The sequence below is a fragment of the Nylanderia fulva genome, unplaced genomic scaffold, assembly GCF_048542155.1.
Source record: "Nylanderia fulva isolate GAGA-0341 unplaced genomic scaffold, ASM4854215v1 Scaffold20, whole genome shotgun sequence".
Lineage (NCBI taxonomy): Eukaryota > Metazoa > Arthropoda > Insecta > Hymenoptera > Formicidae > Nylanderia > Nylanderia fulva.
In genome coordinates, this window is record NW_028190264.1 from 3,578,820 (window position 1) to 3,601,110 (window position 22,291).

The window sequence follows — 22,291 nt, forward strand, 5'->3', positions numbered from 1 at the left end:
AACTATACTTCTATTTTTAAAATATAAAGTTCTATAAAACTCAGATGCGATTAAAAATGCTCAGATACTGAAGGTTAAATTAATATATAATTTATTATCAATAGATGATTTATAATATAAATTATATGATAAAACTCTCTATACAAAAAAATGTAAAACTAAAATTCATTGAAAAAACTATACTCCAATTTTTAATATAAAGTTCTACAAAATTCTCAGATGCAATTAAAAGTTGAATAAAGCTAAGTATAAATTATATTTAATAGAAACGTACAATATACTGAAAGTTAAATCAATATATGATTTAGTATAAATTATATGATAGAAATCATTTTATTTTGTTTCATTAAAGATTAATATTGTGTACAATGTATATTTTAAATCTAGGAAGAAGTGCTTGGCTGCTCCAATGTTTTCTCAGCTTGGTATGCATAGTGCAAATTCTTGCAATCTTCATCCGAGATGTGCACCCAACCAGTTGATTTCATGTGATATACTGTAAAGTAAAATATATATTTATTAGGCATAATAGTGCGCTATATTCTACAATATACATTTTCCTTTATTTTACAACTGACCTCTTATAATACCGCCAGAATAGGCGTCTCTGTGTGTAGCATGATAAATCGATCTTCTTCCAAGTTCATAGGCCTGCTCATCAGTTAAATCCCACTTGTAACCAGAATCTAATACTCCGAATGCGAACACAGATCCAGAACCTACGCTGAAAACTTTTCCCGGGGTCCGAGTGCCTTCAGAATCGACATAATAAAGTCCAGGACCACGTTTGTCCCAACCAGCCAGCATCATACCTATAAATAATTATATTTATAAATCTTTACATAACTTGCAGTGCTTAGATTTGTAGCATATGAGCCAAGAATATCTTACCAATACTCAAGCCCATTCCTTTGAAATTATAAATCATATTTGACAAGAGTTTACTCGCTGCTGCGATAGATATGCGTTCTCTGTTTCTAAGTTCATACATGCGACACTGCCTTGCTAAAACACGATCCCAATAGACACAGTCCGCAGCTCCACCAGCTAAAGTGCCAAGGAGATAGTCATTGATTTCCACTATCTTCTTCATGGTGGATGAACCTGAAAAACAAGTTGAGAATTAATTTTGTCAACAACTAGAAATAAAATTGTTTTATTGTAAACATATAATACATTAATTGAATGAATATGAAATATATTTTACCAATAAACTGCCCTCCTGTTGCACGTGAATCCACTGCCAGAACGATACCACCTTGGTACTGAAAGCCCAAAGTTGTGGTTCCATGATCAAATTTGATCTTCAGGTTCTTCCCAGTTTCATCAGTGCCTTCAGCTATACGACCGAGAGTTTCAGCTGGCTACAAATATATATAAAGATATTTGAATTATAAAATATATTTTTAACTTTGTTCAATATAAGATTACAAATAAAATATATAAAAGAGACTTTTAAGAAGATTATCTTGCTATTTTCAATTTATAACATTAATTTTATCTAACATATTAATACAAGAAGTACACCATAATTGACAATGCAAAATGATGATGTGTACTTAGAAAAAAATGGTTACAAATATTCAAATATAAAATATACATATACATAGATATATATATTGGTGATATTAACATTATTAATATTTGCTTCAACGTAATAAAACAATTGCTTGTGTTAAATTACAACGTGTAATTTATATACTTTCAAAATGAATGATTTGCATGATGCTGCAAATTTATGTCACACGTTTGTCATATTATGCGCTTACATTTACAAACGGTGGCACTGCCAGATGAAGATTGTTGCTAAAATTTTTCGTGTATGCTTCGATCTCGCCTGCAATTTTATCCTTTTCTTGCGAATAGCCAAAATCAACGAAAGAGTTGATACCACAAACCTCGGCGAGCGCCATTTTGCCTAAACTATACAATCATTCTCGTCCATAGAAGTAAGAATAAATAGAGTGGCTCTCATGCTCTCATATTCAGTGTTTAATGGCGAAGCTCAGCCAATCAGCTCTCGTGATTGGCTAATTTTATTAGAAAGAGACAAAATTCTGTTTTTTCTATTTTTATATATTCTACAGAGAATAATTATTTATTATAATAAAATAACATATATAAATAAACAAATATATTATAACACATTTGTAGTCATATAATAAAAGAGCTTTGAGATTCGTTTATATACATTTATTAACATGAAGCTGTAATGACTGCACAATATTCTATACATTGTTATGAAAAAATGTAACAATAAGGTAACACTTTCTTATAGAATAACTTCTTTAAACAAATTATATGTTTAACAAGAATTAGCTAGGTTAAAGATAGAGAAAATTCATTGTGTGTGATATTAACGACAAATATAATTATAAATCTTAATACAAATAAACAAACATAGAAAATTAAAATTTAATAAATAATTTTATAATATAAGTATACTTCAACGTCATATTAATTGATATAATTGTTGTATCACTTCCATTATACTATGTGTGAATGAAAGAAATATTCACATATTATATCCATTCATATAACAAACGCTTCGTGATTTACAATTTGTTAAATATTCATTAAAAATCGTTAAAAATCTAAGATAAGAAATGCAATATAAATAAGTGTATTCTTTGTTAAAAAAACGTATCTTTCATATAAAATCACAATCTTCAGCAAATTGTGCCTGATTGAAAATGTATGTACGATTACTTTTGTGGAAAATAAATATATGGTTACAGAATTAATTGTGTGCGATTCGAAACATTACCTTCTTTGCACTAATAATAATCTTGTTCCTCTGTTCACAATAGCATAACATGCATTAACATCAAAGTCTTTTATATGCAGAAATTCTTTTTTTCTCTTTTTGGAAGATACGCAGGACTTTCAAAACACATTACCGATAATTTTATTGGAATGCTAAATCGCCTCATAGGCGACGTCAACGCCGATTCTTGTGGCTGAGCCGTTTAAAAACTCCTCGAGCTCGTCTCGCTCTCTGTTTTCGTCCCTCGATCGATGCGATGAACGTTTCTTTTTCTTTTCAGTCTTTTCCGGTTTTTCCTTATCCTTATCTTTGTCCTTTGCTTTCTTCTTTTTCCTCTTTTCCTTTTCATCCCCCTGGAATCAATATAATATAAATAGGAAAAAAGAAATAATAAGAAAAGCAAGTATGAATCAAAATAATAATAGTAAAGTTTGAAAAAATATAACAAAAAATCTTTTATAAAGTCACAAGTTGTACAAGATGATTACCTTTTCTTTATGTTTCTTTCTTTCCTTCATCACTGGACTACTACCATTAGAGTTTATATGACGTATGCTAGTGTTATCAAGCAGTTCCAGATGAACATTGGAGCTTGTCATGCTGACGTCCAGACTCTTATCGCTTAATTCTAATCTATCCTTCCTTGTACTGGTACTGCTCACGTCTTCACCTCCTTCAGGACTCTGTCGCCACTTGGAATCTCGCCGCAACCAGCTATCAATAGCGTCCGAATTTATATCTGGCTGCTCATTCGATTCGAAATTATTCGAAATACGTAATTCTTGTTCTATAGAAGAAACGGAGTCGCGTTTTGTAACTTGATTTGGCTTCTCAGTATTTATCTCTGCACTTGATAGCGGTTCTAATTTATGCTTTTGTTTACACAGTGGATTTTCTGCTAATTTTGGCTGTATAGGAGAAGCTACTTCTTCGATCGATGACAAGTCATCTTCATAACCAGCTACTAAAGGATTTGCAGTCTCTGTGTCACTGTAATAAAATTAAAAATTATTAGTATTAGTACTAATTATAATTGCAATGATATACATTAAAACACATAAGAGAATTCTCAGTAATAGTATTAATGCAAGAGCAAATAGAGAAAATACTAATTACAGTCTTAATAATTTGTAATCTTTTCTTACCTCTCAGAATCTACTTCTTCTTGCTGCACTTTTTGCGGTGAGACCTGGCTGCTATCTTCCAAAAACGATTTGTCCAGCATTCCATCATCCGGTACAAAATCTTCGACACTAGTCAATGGTGCATTTAAACTAAGATTTTTAACATTTGGCAGTTTTCCATCCGTCTCATCTTCCTTCTTATGACCAAAGATCTTGGACATAAGTGATGGTGGACGATTGAGGGAATCTTTTCTCTCGCCGTTGTCATTAATGGATTCAGCCGGTTTAGCTACTTCTACTTTAACAGTAGAATTTTGCGAAATGGGTGATGCCATAGTTTGCGAAGCTTTCATAGGATTTGATAAACTATTCAACGTGCTTATCGCGGAGTTCTCCTTTTTATTCGATGATTTCATCTCTAAATTTTTCACTGGGATCGGGGTTCCGCCGCCAATTGGACCAGGCATTGAGATCGACCTTTTGACCTCTCCAGCAGCATTCGCATTGGGTGCAAGATGATAATTACTCATAGATGATGGAACATTTGACACTAGATTACTAGCAGATACTGAATCGGCAAGAGCTCTCCTTCGATTCACAAGATTATCTAGAAATTTGTTATAATCGGCATCGTCACTGTCTTGGAAGAGATCGAGTTCTTGAACAGTCAGACGCGTTTCCTCCTCGTTAGTCTCAAGCTGCTTCAGCAGCGTCTCGCGTTGCAATTGCAGGAATGGTAAGTTGAAAAATTTGTGTAGTAGTTTTAAACCAAAGCCGTTTCGCATCGATGATTCCGCATATCTTACCTACAAAAAGTTAATTTAAATTCAGAATAAAGTAATATGAAAAAATTCTGATAGATGATTCAAATTAAATTTTTGTCAAAGATATATCAAGTTCAAGCTTATTCATTTATACATTTATAATATGATATCCATACAAGATACTCATACAAGAGACAATTAGTTTAATTACTTGTGCACTTCTTTCTTGCAGAGAATCTATAAAGTATGTCACATGATCCGCAGTGACCGTTCTGTGATGCGACATATCACAATGATTGCCGAGAACAATGACAGGAATATGGCTAGGTATTTTCGGCAGTTCTCGTTGGACGTAATCAAACGTCCAACTCTTTGTGATGTCCATTACGATAATAACACCATTGGTGCCTTTGTAAACGTCGAGGAACTCGGCGTCTAGAGCTGGTTCCTCGATAACGTTCTCTGCATTAGACGGAGTGTTGTCCATCTTTAGACCTTCCAATTTCCGACGACGTCTGCCGCGATCTACGACATCCCAAACTTCTACTTTTACCACATCGTCGGTGGCTTTGTAATTCCATTGTATACTAGCCACTTGTATCTCTTCTGTGGGTATATACTCTTCGATAAACTTTTGCCCCTGCAGTCTATGGAATAAACATGTCTTGCCTACATTCCTGTCTCCCTTTATGATTATTTTCACTAAAAATAATGTTTACATTACAATTAATTCCCTCTTTTATTATCTACATCAAAAGCATACATTATACTTACTGTTATATTGTACACCTTTGGCAAACTTTCTCTGAAGATTTGTCGGCATGGATTGATGGGCTGGCCTGGGAGATGCATTGCCAACACCATCTGATTTACCGGTTAATCTTTTAATAGCAGAAAACATCATGTAATCTTCAAAGAGGCAATTGTTTAAAGAATTAACTTTGATACCTAGAGAAAACAAAAATTAACAATATATATACTATGCAGTATAAATATAATTCTAAATTTATTATCAGATATTGACATAATAATAATATCAATCTCTATTATATATTTTAATAATTGTGAAGAAAATTACATAAGTTTTATTATTAAAACTACATATTAAGAATATTTGCACGATTTATGCCAAATTGAAATACACATATTGCAAGTAATAAATTGATTAATTCTATAATTATTGCATTCTATTTATAAATTCTATATATCATACATGAATTATAGAGAAATATATCATGTTCTCAAAGATTACATTATTCTGAAATATTAAAGCAGTTAACGTTCATAGAAGTTCGTAAACAAGATTTGACATTCTAAAGTGTTTTTTTTTTCATGTTATCGGAAAATTATCTAGCAAATCTCGCGGTACGTAAACGAGCAAGATCCTCTCGAAAATCCATCAAATGCACGTGGGACTCGTATTGCGAAAATCGCGTGCAATTATATTTACCACATATTATGTATACTTCGAGTTTCGTGAATGAAGCAAATCTCGTTATATGCGGCTCTGATAATCAGACAGCTGTCATAAGCAACAGCAGCTGTTTCTTTCTTCATCGATGCTGCAAACCGCAATGTTGGCAATTCTGAATATTCGCGAGACGCGCCATTTTTAAAACAATTCAATCATTGATGTAAATTTTTTGTAATTGTTAAAACGTTTGCATTATTTTACACTTTGATATCAAAGATAAAAATCATAAGGAAAAAGTGTGTAATATTTATCTATAAAAATCATAGAAAAATTTATATTTCTTTCATTGATTGTTTTAGCCTTAGATATCATTTTGTCTGTCGCATAATTTGTCTTATAACAAAAAATATAGACTTGATATAAAAATATAAAGAAATGTACAAACATATATATTTTAACAAATATATTAATATATTCCTATTATTATGCAACATATGCTATTTCGTCAAAATCAAAAGCAATATGGAGAAAATGTATCCACACAATAAGTTAATATATTAATATATTAAAAAAATAATTTATTACTAAAAAAATTAGAAAATTTTTAAATCATTGAATGCCATTAATATTTCCATTCGATTTCATAATAGCTTGGTAGAGTAAAGGTTTCAATTCTTCTCTCATTAAGGAATGCTTTTCACCATGCGTTATCATTAATACATTGTTTGCCTTTTCTAATACTTTAAGCGCTTCTTTTGGTTTTTCCAAGTGCAATTGTATCTTTCCAATCGTAAGATATAGCAATCCTGTCAAAGGATGTATTTCTCCGTAATACAATCTAAAAATTATAAATACAATGTCTTTCAATTATATATTATATATAAATATTATATTGTGAAGTTAATTTTTTTTAACCATAGAAATTTTTTTAAGCATTACCAATACACTAATGATACATTTATTATTATAAGTCATATATAAATTCTGCTTATTTATTATGATATAATATAAATGAAATAGAAGAGAAAGAATATCAAATACTAACAATATTTATATTTAAAGAGTAATTTTAAATGAAAAAATTATCTAATTATGCATATTATACAAATGATGCATTGCACACACTCACAAATATCCTGGTACAAGTTCTCTGCCATATAACTCTGCATCTTCCCAATATTCTAGGTTCATAGCTGCAATATGAGCTGTTTCCAACGTACGAATATGTTGTATATTAAACTTATGCAGTACATTCTTCTGCTTTTTCAAACATATCTTACTGACATCAAGATCTGTGATTATTAATAAGGATAAATTATAGATATAAAATAGAATTTTTATTTTTATTCTAAATTACATAGCTTTTTAAGATATAAATATTAAAAGGATACAAGCCATAGTCTTCATTTCTTCTAAATGTTTAGTGGTAAAGTCAGTAACTTCCCGAAAAGTGTCTTTAAATTTCTCTGATATTTTTGTACCACATTTTTCACAATTATCAGTTTCAATCAGACATGGAGAGTCACATGATAAGTTTGGACATGCAGCTGCTTCAGCCATAGGTTCTACTTGCTTACATCTTTCGCAATCACACCAAAAGTAATATGAATTGTGCAATTCTTCACGTCTATCCTTGTTAGAATTGAGTAAATCAATGTATGATATTCGTATCTGTATGTAAAATAATGTTATATTAACAAATTATAAAATAAAAAACCATTTGCTACAAGAATTAACTTTTAATCACTAATTTTTAGTTATAAATAGAACTATATAGTTATGTTGAACATTTAAGAGAATGACTATATAAAAAAATTCTTAGAAAAGTTAAATGTATTCCAACACTATTAATCTTTGCATCTTATTTTATCAACACCTGCCTGTGACCAATCTAAAGATGGAAGATCGACTATTGTTCTGATAACAATAGTAGTTCCTTCAAAAACTGCAACCGCATTGGGATTGCAACTGTGATCCATCACAGATGCTCCCAGATAAATACCAGCTCCAATAGTATTCATATTAACATCCAATATGTTAAAACAATTAGTACACATTCTACCGTAAATACCCATCAACTCTGCAGTGTTAGGCATTATTTCTCCCCCAAGAAACTCGAATAAAACTGCACATAATGTGGTGAAATGCTCCATTCGCTTTGCATCTTTCTTCAGATCCGAATAATCTACAATCCAAATACATATGTTAATTATATATTCACATATAAAATTGTTTTATTAGAAAAGTATACTAACGTGACATTAAATCTTTAAATCTTCTAAAATTCTTTTCAGTATAATAGCCCACTTCGTCAGCCCCACTTCGATTGAGCTTGAAAATTATACGTGCCATAAGTCGTGCTGCATCTGGTACAATCTTTGGGAAAATCCTCTTTAAATGTGCACATTCCATCTTATGTATCGACCAGGATTCTCTTTGGCAACTACGATCGCAATAATATACATACTGACAAGCTGAGCACTTTAATACCTTCCCACTGCAATAAATATTACATTAAATATTATCATCGAATGTTTTGTGAAATAATGAATAAATAATAAATAATATCTTTTATATCTGCACAATTTTAATTTATATATATAATTATACATAAAATAAAAATAATTCATTCCCATAATAATTAATCGATATTACATAATTAAAAAAGATTAAATTACAAATATCTCGTAATTTCGTTCTTCTGTACATACCATTTCAAACAATTATCACATCGAGTGGTTCTGTGTTTCGAATTAAGAGCAGAAGCAAACGGTTTGCCAGTACAAATTATTGTTCCTTTTTTTAGTACATCGTCACTCATTTTGCACGCAAAAATGCAAACATTGATGAAATATAATATATTCAGACTTTCTATTTCCAATAAACTTTACCTAATTTTAACTCTAACCTACACATTACTTTCAAGCGAAACTACAGCAGAACGAAATACCGGCATGTCCATAACCTGATATTTTTATAATGTTGAATTTTTGTTATTACATCTTTCAATTAACAATAAGTCATTCATGATACTTCTTTTCGCATAATAATTTTAAATAAATTTTAATATATATATATATATATAGAACATACATACATATTAGATGTATATATATATATATATATATACACATATATATATATACACACACATATATATATATATATATATAGTTTCAACTTTGTGTATGCATCATTTGAATTTAAAGAGATCACGTTAATTAAATCTTTTTTCTCTAACTATATTTTCTTTCCATTTCTTTCCATCCTTTAAAATTTTCATAGATTTACATTTAATATTTTATTCATACAAAGAAAATAAAAAGTATAATTAAACAAGAACAAATGTTTAAGTTTCTTTTTAATTATATTTTTATAATTCTATTCGACATAAATGAAAATATTAGAAAAAGAAAGAAAATAGCATCAAAGTATAAAAAATGCAATTAAAATAAGTACTTAATATATCTATTTATAGTATTTGGAACCTTGACAAAACACGATATTTATACATTCATTTTCATATCTACATTTAGCATTAAATTTTCAATATAGCCTCAGAAAGATTTGTTAATAGATTAATACAATGTAAAATTTAAATATGATATAATTTCTTAATCAACATACACATCATTGTATATAACTCTGTATAAAACTTATGTTACATTTATATTTACTTGATAAATTGACATGTCAATTATCATTCTACTGAAAAAGAAATTGGAAAAAATTTCTTTTATTGTTATTACACTAATTTTATGATTAATGCCAATAATTTAAAGACATCACAAATAAAAATTCAACAATATAAGTAAAATAGGGTTTATCAGGTTCAGGACTGAAGGGATAACAAGGACGAGACGACTTTCTATCAAGATTATTTCTCTTTTATACATATATGATAAAACAATTTTACCTTTGTAGGCAATGATCGCATCTTTCGTCACGCATCGCCGATCTTAGTATATAGGCAAACGGTTTTCCGTACAAAATAGTGGTGCCTCGGTTCACAGGCATGCGTTTACATCCTTGATTCTTGACTCTCATTTTTTCAAACTTTTTTTTCAAATTTCACTTTTTACCCGGCTACTTTGTTTAACGGAATTGCACCTTGCTTACTGGCTTATATGATTGCACCTGCCTTCGTTCTCTCTCTTTCTTCCTTTCTAGTTTTGCTGACGTGTAGAGAGACTCGGACGCGTGCTATTTTAAGATCCGTTTATTTTCGCAAAACGTTATTAGAGCTAACTAATAATCCCTTAACCTGGTGATCTCTCACTAACTCCTCGTCTTCTTTCTCTTTTATATAATTAAACACAAATCTGGAACGCTTATTTACAGTCAAAGAGAAAGACTTAAGTTAAAAAAATTATAGTAAAACTAGAGTTGACCGATTTCATTTCTCCGGAAATTTGTAGATCTTGAACTTGGAACAGTGGAAGCATTTATCCGATATTAAAACTCGAATCTCAAATCAATCGGTTAGCTCGTGATCAAAAATACATGAAAACGTACATGGAAAAAAATACATTATCCATATTAGATGCAGTGTCATATGTACAATGCCATTATCAGTAATATAGTCTGTATGCATGTATTTTCCTTTTTGCTTCTCTTTTCGATTATTTTCGTCATAATGATAAAATATGAATCTCGACAAATCAATTAGTCACATAGAATGATTGTTTTGGGCCGGTGATATCGACGTATTGAATTTCTTGTCGTTTAACACACAATGATTTGTTTAGGATTTCTTTGAGCGTACAAAGGGATAGGAATGGGAGACAGTAATCCGTTTCAACTTTTGTGACAACAACCTGATGATGTATCCACCATAATAGGATCGCTTCTACCATTCCTTTTTATGTTCGTCCATCGATACTCCACCTGGACCTAGAGAGACTATCATCAGGAGTCCTCCAATGACTGAAAGTGTCTACAATAAAGTAAAAGTATGTAAGAAATTAAATAAATTATATATAAAAATTGTAAATTTAATAATAGTATAATTTATTATAGATAATAAGTGTGTATATATGTATATATATGATTACAGATTAGAGAATAGACCTAATAAAGTACAGATTTGAGAGAGAAATTATATTGAATCAAACCATCACATCAAAGCAAAATGATTTAGCTATTATTATTTATAATTATATCAAAACTGTACCAAAAAATTATAACTATACATACACATACTATCAATATTATTATAGTACTACTGTATACTATATTATATAATAATATATTATAGATAATATTAATATCTTATATATATTATATAATATTTATATTATATCAAGATCAAGTCACTTAAGTGGAATTTTTAGATTTAAAGTAGATAAACTTGAGCTTTCAATCCACATTAATAATTAGCATTCATATAAGAAATAATTTCTCTTTTTAGATTATTCTGTCTGTATCGTAAATTAACTTTGGCAAAAATAAAAAGTGTATTTTATGCAGAAGTAAAAAAAGAGTTAATATTTCTTTAGTAAAAAATGTTTTAATATTGAACAGACATTAGCTAGCTCTTAGTTAATTGTGAATAAATGCAATTAGAAAAATCAGACAAACTTACCTGGAAGAAGTCGTATTTGAGAAAATCCCTAAGCGGCTTATAATCAGGAATTGTCCACCATGCGTTATGGTAGAAGTTCAAAGCAGTCAATAGGAGGACAAGTAGTAATGCGCTCAACTTAGTTTTGTAGCCTACTGTCACCAGTACCATAAGGATGCTGCCGACGATGTCTTGAAGAATTTGTAGGAAAGATATCTCGAAGCGAATCAGTGTCACAAACATAAACGCCAACAGAATTCGACCAGCCAATTGCAGCAGATTCTTCGGTTTGTTATCACCAAGACTGGGCACACCAGCAAAGAGTGATCTACCCTCGACTCGCGACTCCGCCAGCACCAGTAGAAGCGCTCCAATTAGCGCCAAATTTCTGAATAAGAATTGCATGTCCCATAGGATGCTGTACGCAATAGTCTGCAGGATCACTATGAAGAATAAAACGCCGCAGGCTATGCTGACTCGCCATCTACCAATCACCATGACACAGCCTCCAAGTTGTCCAAGGAGATTTACAAGGACGAAGATAGTGGCTAGAAATTTTCCACAGCCCCATGATGCATCCATATATTCTCGTTGTTCGCTCCATTGAAACCACATTCGCAAGCCATCTTCTAGGAAGGTAGCAATGAGACATAATCGTGCTAAAGTTGGAAGCACATGTTTACCGTGGCGAATTACCTGTCACAATAATAAATATTCTTAATGTCTTAATGACTAAATATTAATAATATCTTAATATTTATTTTCTTATTCAATTTAATGAGAATTTAATAATGAATTTGTGAAATTTAAAGGTCAGAGATAAAAAATTATGTTTCTATTAATTGCTTCTCTAATGCTTTTTTTATAGTCTATTTTCTTTTATCAAAAAAGTTTACTTCGTTATATAATCAGATCATTATAAAATTTACATGTAGATTTTATAAAAAATAAATTTAAATAAATAAATATACAAATATATATATACATATGGCCAAAAAATGTTGAAATCAGATGAAGCATACCATGTGTAAATTTTAATATCGATATAGTAATAACGTGATATTTTCCATCATTCTAGGATTAACACAAATCTTTTCTTATACATTTTTGAAAATTCTCGACCAGGAAATAACATGTTACATTAAGATGTATGAGCATGTAAAAAGTAGGTCTGTGAAAGTGGATAATGATCCATATGCCAAGATATTATGCATGTAAACGTCAATTAAGAGAGATTCCTTTTAAAATATAATACTTTTTAACAGCAAATAAAATATATTAGATCATCATCCCAGATAAAATAACAGACAAACAGATGATAAGAGGGATATCAGTGCAAAAGTCACAGTCATCATTGTAAACATATGCAAATGTAAAAGTATTGAATCTATTAGTACAAAGGTATCTAAACAATCGGGATAAGAGAACGAAAAGCAAAATCATAGCTCGTTTTGGTCCCGAGGACTCACGGATGATCGTTGCCCGAGGGTGTCCGAATACACCTGTGGAATTCATAACCTGCAATTTTGGCGAAAGACGAAGGAACTCGCGTCACGATTGCTCAAATCGCGTCAAATCGCGCATTTCGCGTCTGCGATGACAGATGATACGCGGAAAAATCGCAGATACGCGCGAAAATCTGGGATATGTACCGGGCGACGATGACGTTGACAGGAGCGCGGGTTCCTCTTCCATGGGGTTTAGGCCATGCCGTTTTTCTCACTCCCCTTCGAGGATTCGGACGGGAACGAGGTCACGAAAAAAAGGCTCGCGATTCTTTCGGAAAACTCACCCGGTCGGCGATCTCCTCCGCCCTCGAGAGCACCTCCTGCGAGACCACCATTGTGTGTTTTATTCAAAAACCGAAAAATCTCCCATACGCACACTGACGTACACACGTGCGCGCACACAAGTGGCGCGGCGCGCGCCGCGCTGCGTGGCGCTTCGTGAATGGGGGGGGGGGGAGGAGGGTTACGTCACTTGTGTGTGTGCGTGTGGGACACTCGAGAGGAGAGAGAGAGAAGTGCTCCGTTTGCGCCGTGTGATGTGGAGATCGGCTGGCTCGCGTCACTTCCGGCGTACGTGGTCGCGAAAGTTGGCGCCCGCGTCGAATTAAATCCGAAAAGATTCGAAAGAATTTCGTTTTCGAACAGTTTTTGCAATAACTAACCTCTTAAACACGTCAGCGAACAACAATCACAGCTGAACGAATAATTCTACATGTATGTACATCTATTTCGGCATCATTAACATTGCAAGAATTATGTGTACATTGTATTAAAATTAATTAGATTTTTTCCTTCAAATCTTACAAGGTATATTCTGAGAAATTAGTATTTATTTATTTTTGTATGTAGAAATAACATTTACACAGCTGAACGAATAATTCTACATGTATGTATATCTATTTCGGCATCATTAACATTGCAAGAATTATGTGTACATTGTATTGAAATTAATTAGATTTTTTCCTTCAAATCTGACAAGGTATATTCTGAGAAATTAGTATTTATTTATTTTTGTATGTAGAAATAACATTTACACAGCTGAACGAATAATTCTACATGTATGTATATCTATTTCGGCATCATTAACATTGCAAGAATTATGTGTACATTGTATTAAAATTAATTAGATTTTTTCCTTCAAATCTTACAAGATATATTCTGAGAAATTAGTATTTATTTATTTTCGTATGCAGAAATAACATTTAGTGCGTTACGATATTTTTTTCTCATCATTTTAGTTGTTGTAGATTATAGGTTAATAAATAAGACCGCGACTTCGTGCTGCATTTACGCGGTTTCGACTCTATCGATACTTCGATAGTTCGATACTTCGAGAATCGCAATCTGCGCCTCTCGAGAGTTCACTTGCCCAGCGGCTCCCGGAATCGTGTAGAATCATTCGTATCGCTCCGTGTATTTCTCGCGAATGTTGCGGTATATTTCGCGATTGTTACGGTTTAAGAGTGAATTTCGGTCGCGGAAACGTGCGACGAGTATTTCGTAAGTGCGTTAAAGTATCGGGCGTGTGTCGAATCGCGGCAAATCGATTAAATAGGCACGAGAATTCACCCAGCGTCTCGCAAACGACGCGAGTCTTCAAAGGTAATATTCCATCGACGCTAAATCTCTCGAAACACGACATTTCACACCCAATCGGCTAATATTCTCATTTTCTTTTATTTACAGGAGGTGCAAGAGACCCGCAGAGCGAGAAATAAGCCGATTTCGACTCTGGGAATAGGATTGAGAAAAAGGGAAAGCGGCGGTCAAAATGGCGGCCGAATTGGCGCGAATTCCTTCAAGTAAGTCGGTAAGTCCACTTTTATTTTATCACGAACAGTCGGTACAGTCGGTAAAGGTACAGTTACCGTCGTTCAGATGGCAGCACTATGAATTTATGTAAGGTTAAATGTCATATGCGATCACGGAAAATATGGTCACGTGTTTAGGAAGAATCTCGTATGCAAGCAGGTATATTATATATGAAAACACATATTTACATAACTAAAATTATAATAAAATATATATGCAACGCTTTTTCGCGTATTTTCTTAATTGTGTATATAGTTCATTAACAAAATAATATAATATACATTAACTTTATTTTTATTTAATTATAAAATATATTAAATAATTCTTTCTAAATAAGTTTTTGAAGTAAAAAAATGTTTTACTATATTTATTATTTTTTTATTAACATATTTTATTAATATATTGTTTAATATTTAATAATATATTATATTAATATATTTATATATTATTAATATTTAATTAATATATATATTTTATATTAATATATTATTCTTAATATTTAATAATATATTTTATTAATATAATTTTCTCAATAATAAATATCTTTTAAATATGTATATAATTATACATATATATAAATATACAATATGCAAAAATTTTATATAATTGTTAAATAATTATCAAATTTTTAACACTATTAGAAAATTATTACATTAATAAGTTAATTGATCAGAGTGATTGAAATTAAGTTTTATTTTAGTCTCTGTTCTATCGAAGAGACAGAGAGAATGACTTTATTCAATTTTTGTACATTCAAATTTTCTGCAAGATATTTACGGCTATATTTCACTATTTCAAATTCAGTTTGCATACAAAATTTTCTTTTCACCTTGCATTTTATGTCGATTATTTTTTTGCTCCTTGTCACACAAATGCGTTTCGACGACTGCAAACGTCGTCACTTTGTCTTCCGAGCAACGACGGTAAGTTTCGTCGAGATGCCTCCTCGTGATATTCGCTATCTGCTACTGCGAATACGTATCACATGTATGCGCTGGGTATATCAAGTTGTAATAGAGACGAGTAGGTTTACTGCCGTTAGTAGGCGCCAAGTTACTTGATTCTCTACCCTATTTGGACCTGGACAGGAAAGGGAACTTGACGAGCACACATCTCTCAGTTGATCTTGCGCTCGTATCTATGCGTTCTAAATGGTGCATGTAGATAATACATACAGATAGTTCTTTAATAATATGGGAACTCCTCTAAACTTCCGCGTAACACTTACATTCGTATAATTTATTACAAGAGAGGTTAAAGAGACTTTTAGAAAACTTTAATGGAAACTTTAATCGAAGGAAGAAGGAAAACGTTCTTGAAGGTGAATAATTTTGTATGTGTAGACGTATGTCTATCTCTTTATCTCATTTTTTTTGTACACAAAAACTTTATTTTTTTTCTAAAAATAACGAAAGAGAGATATCTTTACCTTATATTTATATCAATTATATATTAATATATATTAATATTAATTTTTTTCCAATATATAAAAATTCAATTAAATATCTATTTATATGATATAATATTATATTTTGTATTAGACTAAATTTCATTTTTTATTAACATTTGAAGAAATATTCCATTAATGCAAAAGGCTTCCGGATGGAAATATTCCATTATTTTATTTATTTTGAAAAACATTTATCTTGCAATTATTATTAATCTTATAATTAAAATTAAATATTTCATTGTTCTGAAAAAGGTAAAAGTTTCTAGAAGAATAAATAAACCTATTATACTCTTTGCAATTTAATATTTAAAAAACAATAATAGAACATTTTTAACATCAATTTACGTGTCAATTTTTTAAAATAAACTATTACCGAAAATCAAGAATAATTTAACTATCCATCTTATACATATAAAGTTTATATATTAATATTGTCTTTTAAAACAATAGCTTTTATGATTCTAATTGTCTAATTATTTTTATTTTGAAAGAAAAAGAGGGCATCAAAAATGTTTCAAGATAAAATAATTTACTTTTCAAAATAATAGTACTTTTCTGCTAAGCTTCTTTACACTCTCTTAGAAATCCATCAGGGTTGCAAGTGTATCCCTTTGCGTCCTCGTGGCGGCAGGCGGCAGTCCCGAGGTGATATCGTATGGTCGAGACTTACGTAAGTCGAGGACCAAGTGCGGTTGCACTCGTTCTTCGAAGCGTCGTCGCAGCAGGAATCGAGCGGCGGCGAGAACCCGGGTTCTGTGCGCGCGCGAATGCTAGCTGGCGCCGCGTTGTCGCATCCTATACAGAGGATTGCTTCCGTACAGAGACATAGACGGGGAACCCTCGTGGGTGTCCGCACGAGGCGAAAGATAAACGGGGAACAAATCGAAACTATAGTTATATCTCGAAATGTCGAAGCTCAATAACGCGCGCGTGCGTTAGTATACGCTATTATTCGGTGAAATTGGAATCTTCTTTCCAGTAAAACAGATTCGCAATATCGTTGACTATAATTGAACGAACCCTGATTGTAGACAAATCAGACGAATGTTATTATTATCAGAACAACCATTATTTAGTTTGATAACTTTCTTCCTTTATATGTTGGTGTTTCATGAATAAATTAATAATGTATATAAAAGATTATATACAACAAACATGCAAAGATTAGATTAGAAAATAATTATAATTGAAGTATTAAATTTTTAAATAGTTTATATAATGAGCGATTTTTTCCAATACTAATTATAAATATATGAAATCATCTCGATATTATAATTTTAATTCTTGTATGGCATAAGAGCCAGACTGCTAAAGCACCGACTAAAACTTGAGTGTTTAATTTTCAATTATGAATGATAAAGATTATTTAAATGTATCATATTTAGCACTGCTTTCTAATTACTGCACTAATTAGTGCAGCATATATGACAATATCCCCATGGTGCCAAATGGCATCCCACGAAAATCTCCGCTTAAATCTCAAGTTTCTCGAAAAAAATAATTAATTATAAAAAAATTACATTTTTTTCTCCAAATTCATTCTTGAAATTAAAAATCTTTGAATTCTATTAATTTAAATAATCCATAAACATTTTTCTTATATATAAATTAGATTAATTTATTATTAACATAAAAATATGTATACTGAGTTTTTTAAATTAAATTAAAGCTCAATGACAATTCTCACAATACTGATTACTCCGAAATGACCGCTGAATCATCATTTGATTCTTGCTCTTACTCTTTCACGAGGCTCAATCACAAATTCTTCGCTATCGATGCTTACGAGGAAAAATAAAATCGGTTTCCCAGATATATTTTCTTTTTAATCATACGAGTTGATTCGGGGAGACGGAGGAGTACGGGTCGATGACGCGCATAATTGAACACTCTGGACTGGTTTGGGCACCGTCGTTCCGTCGTTCCGAGTAGCACGATCTCTGCCGCCGTCGCCGTTGCCGGGCATAGTGATCGTCCCCCGCAGCATTCTCATGGGCTGCTCCTCCTTGCTGTATCGTTGTGGCCGGTGTTGCATTAATTAAGCGCAGATGCCGATGTCTTGTCACCCGCCATTTGCCATTCGCGTTCGCGTTTGTATTCGTTCGACCGCAGCGGTCGGAACCTAATATAACCGCGTGTAAATGGTGTCTCGGAAATCGTATCTTGTTGTAAAAAATGTTATCGAATGATAGAAAAGAGTAAATAGATAAATATTGATCAGATTCGCGGTCTCTCTACATGCACGATTTTTTTACATTAAATATCACATTTAATATCCAGTGGTTAAAAATATTAAATTTAATGAAATATTATAAAAATTATATATGTTAATGTAGGTAGATACAATATTATGACAATATATTTAACATTAAAGCAGGATTATTTATTTATAAGCAAAGATTTTTTATTTTATTCTTTTTCTGCTTCTTCTTCATATCTCTCGCTTTCTTAGTTTATTATTATAATATACATATATGATACGTTTTATATTAATATATCGCGCTCTCACAAATATTTCATCGCAAGAACAGATGTAGATTGTTGCGATTCAATTAAATCGGGCACCTACGAATTTTTCAAGCAATTCAAAATTATTTCTCAGTTCAAAAATTACCGAGACATATGCACATATTTTTCAATTTATAAGTGTTTCTTTTTAAGGTTCGCGATGTAAGCTTTAAAGATATAAAAAAAAACGTCAAAGTCATTTCTCGTAATTTCTCATGAGTTTTAATTTAACGGAAGTTTAAACGCTGACAAGTGCCGTTTAATTGCCGTTTAAGGCTGAAAATAAAAAAAGCGCGAAAAAAGATGATGTCCAATTAAACTTTCGCTAAGGAGAAATCGACGCCAAATTGATTAAGTAGTTCGCAGCTGGGAGAAAGCGCAGTATTTTGCAAAAATTCCTAGAAGTTATACAAATATATATACATTTGTGTGTGTGTATTTTTTTTGAGAATAAAACATTTAATATATATTTCAAAAAATTTTATTTGAAACTTTTTTAAATAATATTCCTACTTTTAATTAAGTACTTATATAAAATAAAAGAAAAATTAATAATCTCAAATTAAATATATATATCTAAAAATTACACCACGCCCGAAAATTGCTATAGAATAACAGCTTTAAAATTGCAATAGAAAACGCTATAATTTCAGGACACCCTGTGTGTTATCATGATTTGATTTCTCGTATTCGTCGTCATTCGCCTAATTCGGTTGCCCCTGCGTACGTGTGTGCGTGCAATCTTATGCACGCACACGTGCGAGCGAGCGAATGATTCTATGCAATTCTCTCTGTGCGTATATATGTGTATTACTATGCACAATGCGTACGTAATATATGTTGCATGTGTGCATGGTGATTTTAGTTGGAGTTTCGAGCTCGTATTGCGAAACTGGTTATGTACTTAACATGGGATAACCGTCGGAGACAGGTGTCCTGAACTCCTCTCTCAGTATGGATCTTATCGCGGGAGATAGTCGATCCGATCATCGATGGTAGCCTGGGAAGAAGATACGGAAGGCCGTATCTTCGAGACAGCAGCACATATGCATACATGTAGCCACAACCGCTGCATTTTCTTTACCTGCAATCTATGTAGTGGATCCGCGTTCTTGAATGTCATGATTGTCGCCGATAAAGAGATCAATCGATCAGTCCCTTCCTTGAGAAAATTCTTGAATGTCGAGAAACATGAATTATCGATAACGCAACAGATTATATAAATTTTTCATTTGCTAGTTTAACAAATGCATGATAACAAGTATATTATATTTTATCTTGGAGAAAATTACATTATTATCAATTGATCTGCAATAATTATAGATACTAATTTTCAGATTATGATAGATGACAGATATTTTGTGATAAGTAAAAATAATTATATTCTCTATATCTTCTTTACATTCCTCAATCCCAACAAAAGAAGTATAAAATTATATGCGCTATAAAATCTTATTTATATTCAAATTATAGGTCTTTCATTTTCATTTAAGTGTGCACATCAGGAATACACATTAATCACTTGCATCGTTACTGTGCTTTTTCTGTATTCATCGCACCTTCTAATTTTTCCAACATTCCTTATCATTACGTTAGATCATTAATTGTTAGATTACGTTGACGAGATCTTCGTCTTCTCGAGAACATAAAACAAACGATTTTGTCGCGACGACGAGGAGAGGAGAGAGAGAGAGAGGGAGAGAGAATTTGGATCATAGTTCGTGAACACATGTGGGTGTAACGGGTCTATATGTGGTCGATACCGCGACTGGCTGTGCGAGTCGTCTGGTCAGCTGGCGCCAGGACCCTGACAGCTTCCTACCAGAGCGCACTTCGCCTCATTAATCTTGCTTTATGGCCGCCGTTGCACCTAAGTCCCTCTGCTCTCTCGATGCTCCTCCTCGCGATTTCTCTCGATGCGATGGACGATACGCGATGGTCAATTCGCTGTCTAAAACAATAGCTCTAAGTCATTTCCTAAGTCGAAAATGGAGAAAATAACAAATTCAAATGCTCTACTTTTCTATCTGCAATGGGAAATAAAAGAGAGATCTGTAGATCTTATCTCGAAAGAGATGTATAATTAAGATATATAAAAAAATATTAATTTTATATATTACATATGTATATTATAATGCAAAAAATAATAAGATTGCTCTAATATATGTATGTATTTTATTTGTTATCACAGGTAGCATTACTGATAAGCTGCGCGCGAGATTCTCGAGTGCCGAATCGTTGCTTCGTGTGATTATAGTTTTTGCATCGATTTTCCTCATTGTGTAATGTACGCGAAATACGCGTGCGATTAACGCGTCGTGTCGGGAGTGCCGTGTAAAGTTTCGCGCGTCGGGAGTGCCGTGTAAAGTGTCGGGCGATCGTAATTATTCTTGTTTTCGCGAGTGTCGCGAGTGCCACGAAGGACCAAGAGAGGAGGAGGAGGTCCGGGGAGGCATCGAGCTGAGAGCAGATCAACTATGAGGTATGCAAAATAAATATATAATAACATTTCTTTTAAGAAATATTGTATATATGTTATACATATAATTTTTGTTATATTTCACATTTTTTTCTAAACTGCATTGTTTATGAGATAATTCGATCATTTCCAGACTTTTAAAATCCCTTACGCACACAGATATGTATATACATAGTTTGAATATTTTGTTTTCAGATCAATGTGCTGTGTACACAATTCCGCTGTTGCAGGTATCGGTGAGTGAGAAATTGTTTTTTTATAACATTTCTACAGCGGCAATGGTAATAAAAATTTCGAACTAGGATGAAATATTATATAATTAGATTTGTTTTAAGATGTTCGATTTTTGCATTCAAATTCAGTCTTGTTCACGTTCTTTGATATAATTTTATACGATTAAAAAAACTATATATTTAGAATGCAAACATTATTTTTTGTGCAGAAAAACTTGACATTTAGATATATTAATATACAAATTTTAAAAATTAATTGAACAATTAATTTGATTCTCTCTCTCTAAAATAATTAAATTAATACATAAAAGAAAGAGAGAACAGGAACACAGTAATGAAATGTTTAAGACGAGCATGTATCGGGAATTTCTTTTTATCTCTATTTTTCTTCGATTTGATGACAGAGAGTTTGATATCACATTTTTTTACAACTTTACGATTTTCGATATTAAATGTCTTCAAATTATATTGAACATATAACAGGGTGTCTAGCGGTCAGGGAAATCTGAAAAACCGAGCATTGTCAGAGAATTTTATAAATCTGGAATTGTCAGGGAAAAAGTCAGGAAATTTTACTATTTATCTGAATTTTTTCACATTATACTACATTGGTCTCAATAATTTGAAATTTTTTATTAAATAAACTTTTTCTTGACTTCCAGCACGCTA

At 31.9% G+C, this 22,291-nt stretch overlaps 4 protein-coding genes and 1 long non-coding RNA gene across 7 annotated transcripts; 1 reads left to right on the forward strand and 4 right to left on the reverse strand.

Moving 5' to 3' along the window:
• Window positions 1–303: 303 nt before the first annotated feature.
• Window positions 304–1,942, reverse strand: Prosbeta5 (Proteasome beta5 subunit). Its single transcript, XM_029319880.2, has 5 exons — window positions 1,770–1,942; window positions 1,208–1,364; window positions 892–1,104; window positions 579–812; window positions 304–496 (listed from the first exon to the last, which is right to left on the reverse strand). The coding sequence occupies exons 1-5, from the start codon at window positions 1,911–1,913 to the stop codon at window positions 384–386; spliced, it is 861 nt and encodes a 286-aa protein (XP_029175713.1). The 5' UTR covers window positions 1,914–1,942; the 3' UTR covers window positions 304–383.
• Window positions 1,943–2,874: 932 nt separating this feature from the next.
• Window positions 2,875–6,503, reverse strand: LOC114944058 (rab-like protein 6). Its single transcript, XM_029319780.2, has 6 exons — window positions 6,106–6,503; window positions 5,430–5,603; window positions 4,867–5,357; window positions 3,913–4,697; window positions 3,256–3,757; window positions 2,875–3,120 (listed from the first exon to the last, which is right to left on the reverse strand). The coding sequence occupies exons 2-6, from the start codon at window positions 5,557–5,559 to the stop codon at window positions 2,920–2,922; spliced, it is 2,109 nt and encodes a 702-aa protein (XP_029175613.1). The 5' UTR covers window positions 5,560–5,603; window positions 6,106–6,503; the 3' UTR covers window positions 2,875–2,919.
• A 127-nt stretch (window positions 6,504–6,630) lies between these two features.
• Smyd3 (SET and MYND domain containing, class 3) lies at window positions 6,631–10,122 on the reverse strand. 2 transcript variants are annotated; one of them, XM_029319876.2, is made up of 6 exons: window positions 9,986–10,122; window positions 8,325–8,566; window positions 7,950–8,254; window positions 7,461–7,740; window positions 7,199–7,361; window positions 6,631–6,907 (listed from the first exon to the last, which is right to left on the reverse strand). In XM_029319876.2, exons 1-6 carry the CDS (start codon window positions 10,114–10,116, stop codon window positions 6,679–6,681), a joined length of 1,350 nt encoding a protein of 449 aa, XP_029175709.2. In that variant the 5' UTR covers window positions 10,117–10,122; the 3' UTR covers window positions 6,631–6,678. The 2 variants fall into 2 exon arrangements, with proteins under 2 accessions (XP_029175709.2, XP_029175710.2); XM_029319877.2 differs by having other exon boundaries at window positions 8,781–10,053.
• A 515-nt stretch (window positions 10,123–10,637) lies between these two features.
• On the reverse strand, window positions 10,638–13,567 carry Surf4 (Surfeit locus protein 4). Of its 2 annotated transcripts, none has more exons than XM_029319878.2 (3): window positions 13,425–13,567; window positions 11,654–12,328; window positions 10,638–11,005 (listed from the first exon to the last, which is right to left on the reverse strand). In XM_029319878.2, exons 1-3 carry the CDS (start codon window positions 13,473–13,475, stop codon window positions 10,919–10,921), a joined length of 813 nt encoding a protein of 270 aa, XP_029175711.1. In that variant the 5' UTR covers window positions 13,476–13,567; the 3' UTR covers window positions 10,638–10,918. The 2 variants fall into 2 exon arrangements, with proteins under 2 accessions (XP_029175711.1, XP_029175712.1); XM_029319879.2 differs by lacking the exon at window positions 13,425–13,567 and adding an exon at window positions 13,285–13,353.
• A 774-nt stretch (window positions 13,568–14,341) lies between these two features.
• Window positions 14,342–21,626, forward strand: LOC114944123 (uncharacterized). Its single transcript, XR_003822117.2, has 4 exons — window positions 14,342–14,742; window positions 14,827–14,950; window positions 21,102–21,392; window positions 21,585–21,626. It is a non-coding gene; the product is annotated as an uncharacterized LOC114944123 (long non-coding RNA).
• The last annotated feature ends 665 nt before the right edge of the window (window positions 21,627–22,291 follow it).

What these genes read in the sequence shown, in the direction of transcription:
- Smyd3 (XM_029319876.2), bottom strand. Translation starts at nt 10,116, where the DNA reads ATGAGAGTCAAGAATCAAGGATGTAAACGCATGCCTGTGAACCGAGGC. An exon ending in TGCGATCATTGCCTACAAAG is followed by an intron (nt 8,567 to 9,985) that starts GTAAAATTGTTT and finishes TATTTATTGCAG; the next exon opens with TGGGAAGGTATTAAAGTGCT. An exon ending in GAACTTGTACCAGGATATTT is followed by an intron (nt 6,908 to 7,198) that starts GTGAGTGTGTGC and finishes TATAATTTTTAG; the next exon opens with ATTGTATTACGGAGAAATAC.
- Prosbeta5 (XM_029319880.2), bottom strand. Translation starts at nt 1,913, where the DNA reads ATGGCGCTCGCCGAGGTTTGTGGTATCAACTCTTTCGTTGATTTTGGC. An exon ending in CAGTGCCACCGTTTGTAAAT is followed by an intron (nt 1,365 to 1,769) that starts GTAAGCGCATAA and finishes ATATATTTGTAG; the next exon opens with CCAGCTGAAACTCTCGGTCG. An exon ending in TTCTGGCGGTATTATAAGAG is followed by an intron (nt 497 to 578) that starts GTCAGTTGTAAA and finishes TTTACTTTACAG; the next exon opens with TATATCACATGAAATCAACT.
- LOC114944058 (XM_029319780.2), bottom strand. Translation starts at nt 5,559, where the DNA reads ATGATGTTTTCTGCTATTAAAAGATTAACCGGTAAATCAGATGGTGTT. An exon ending in CAAAGGTGTACAATATAACA is followed by an intron (nt 5,358 to 5,429) that starts GTAAGTATAATG and finishes CATTATTTTTAG; the next exon opens with TGAAAATAATCATAAAGGGA. An exon ending in GAAAGAAACATAAAGAAAAG is followed by an intron (nt 3,121 to 3,255) that starts GTAATCATCTTG and finishes TATTGATTCCAG; the next exon opens with GGGGATGAAAAGGAAAAGAG.
- Surf4 (XM_029319878.2), bottom strand. Translation starts at nt 13,475, where the DNA reads ATGGTGGTCTCGCAGGAGGTGCTCTCGAGGGCGGAGGAGATCGCCGAC. An exon ending in CGGAGGAGATCGCCGACCGG is followed by an intron (nt 12,329 to 13,424) that starts GTGAGTTTTCCG and finishes TTATTGTGACAG; the next exon opens with GTAATTCGCCACGGTAAACA. An exon ending in TCAAATACGACTTCTTCCAG is followed by an intron (nt 11,006 to 11,653) that starts GTAAGTTTGTCT and finishes ACTTTATTGTAG; the next exon opens with ACACTTTCAGTCATTGGAGG.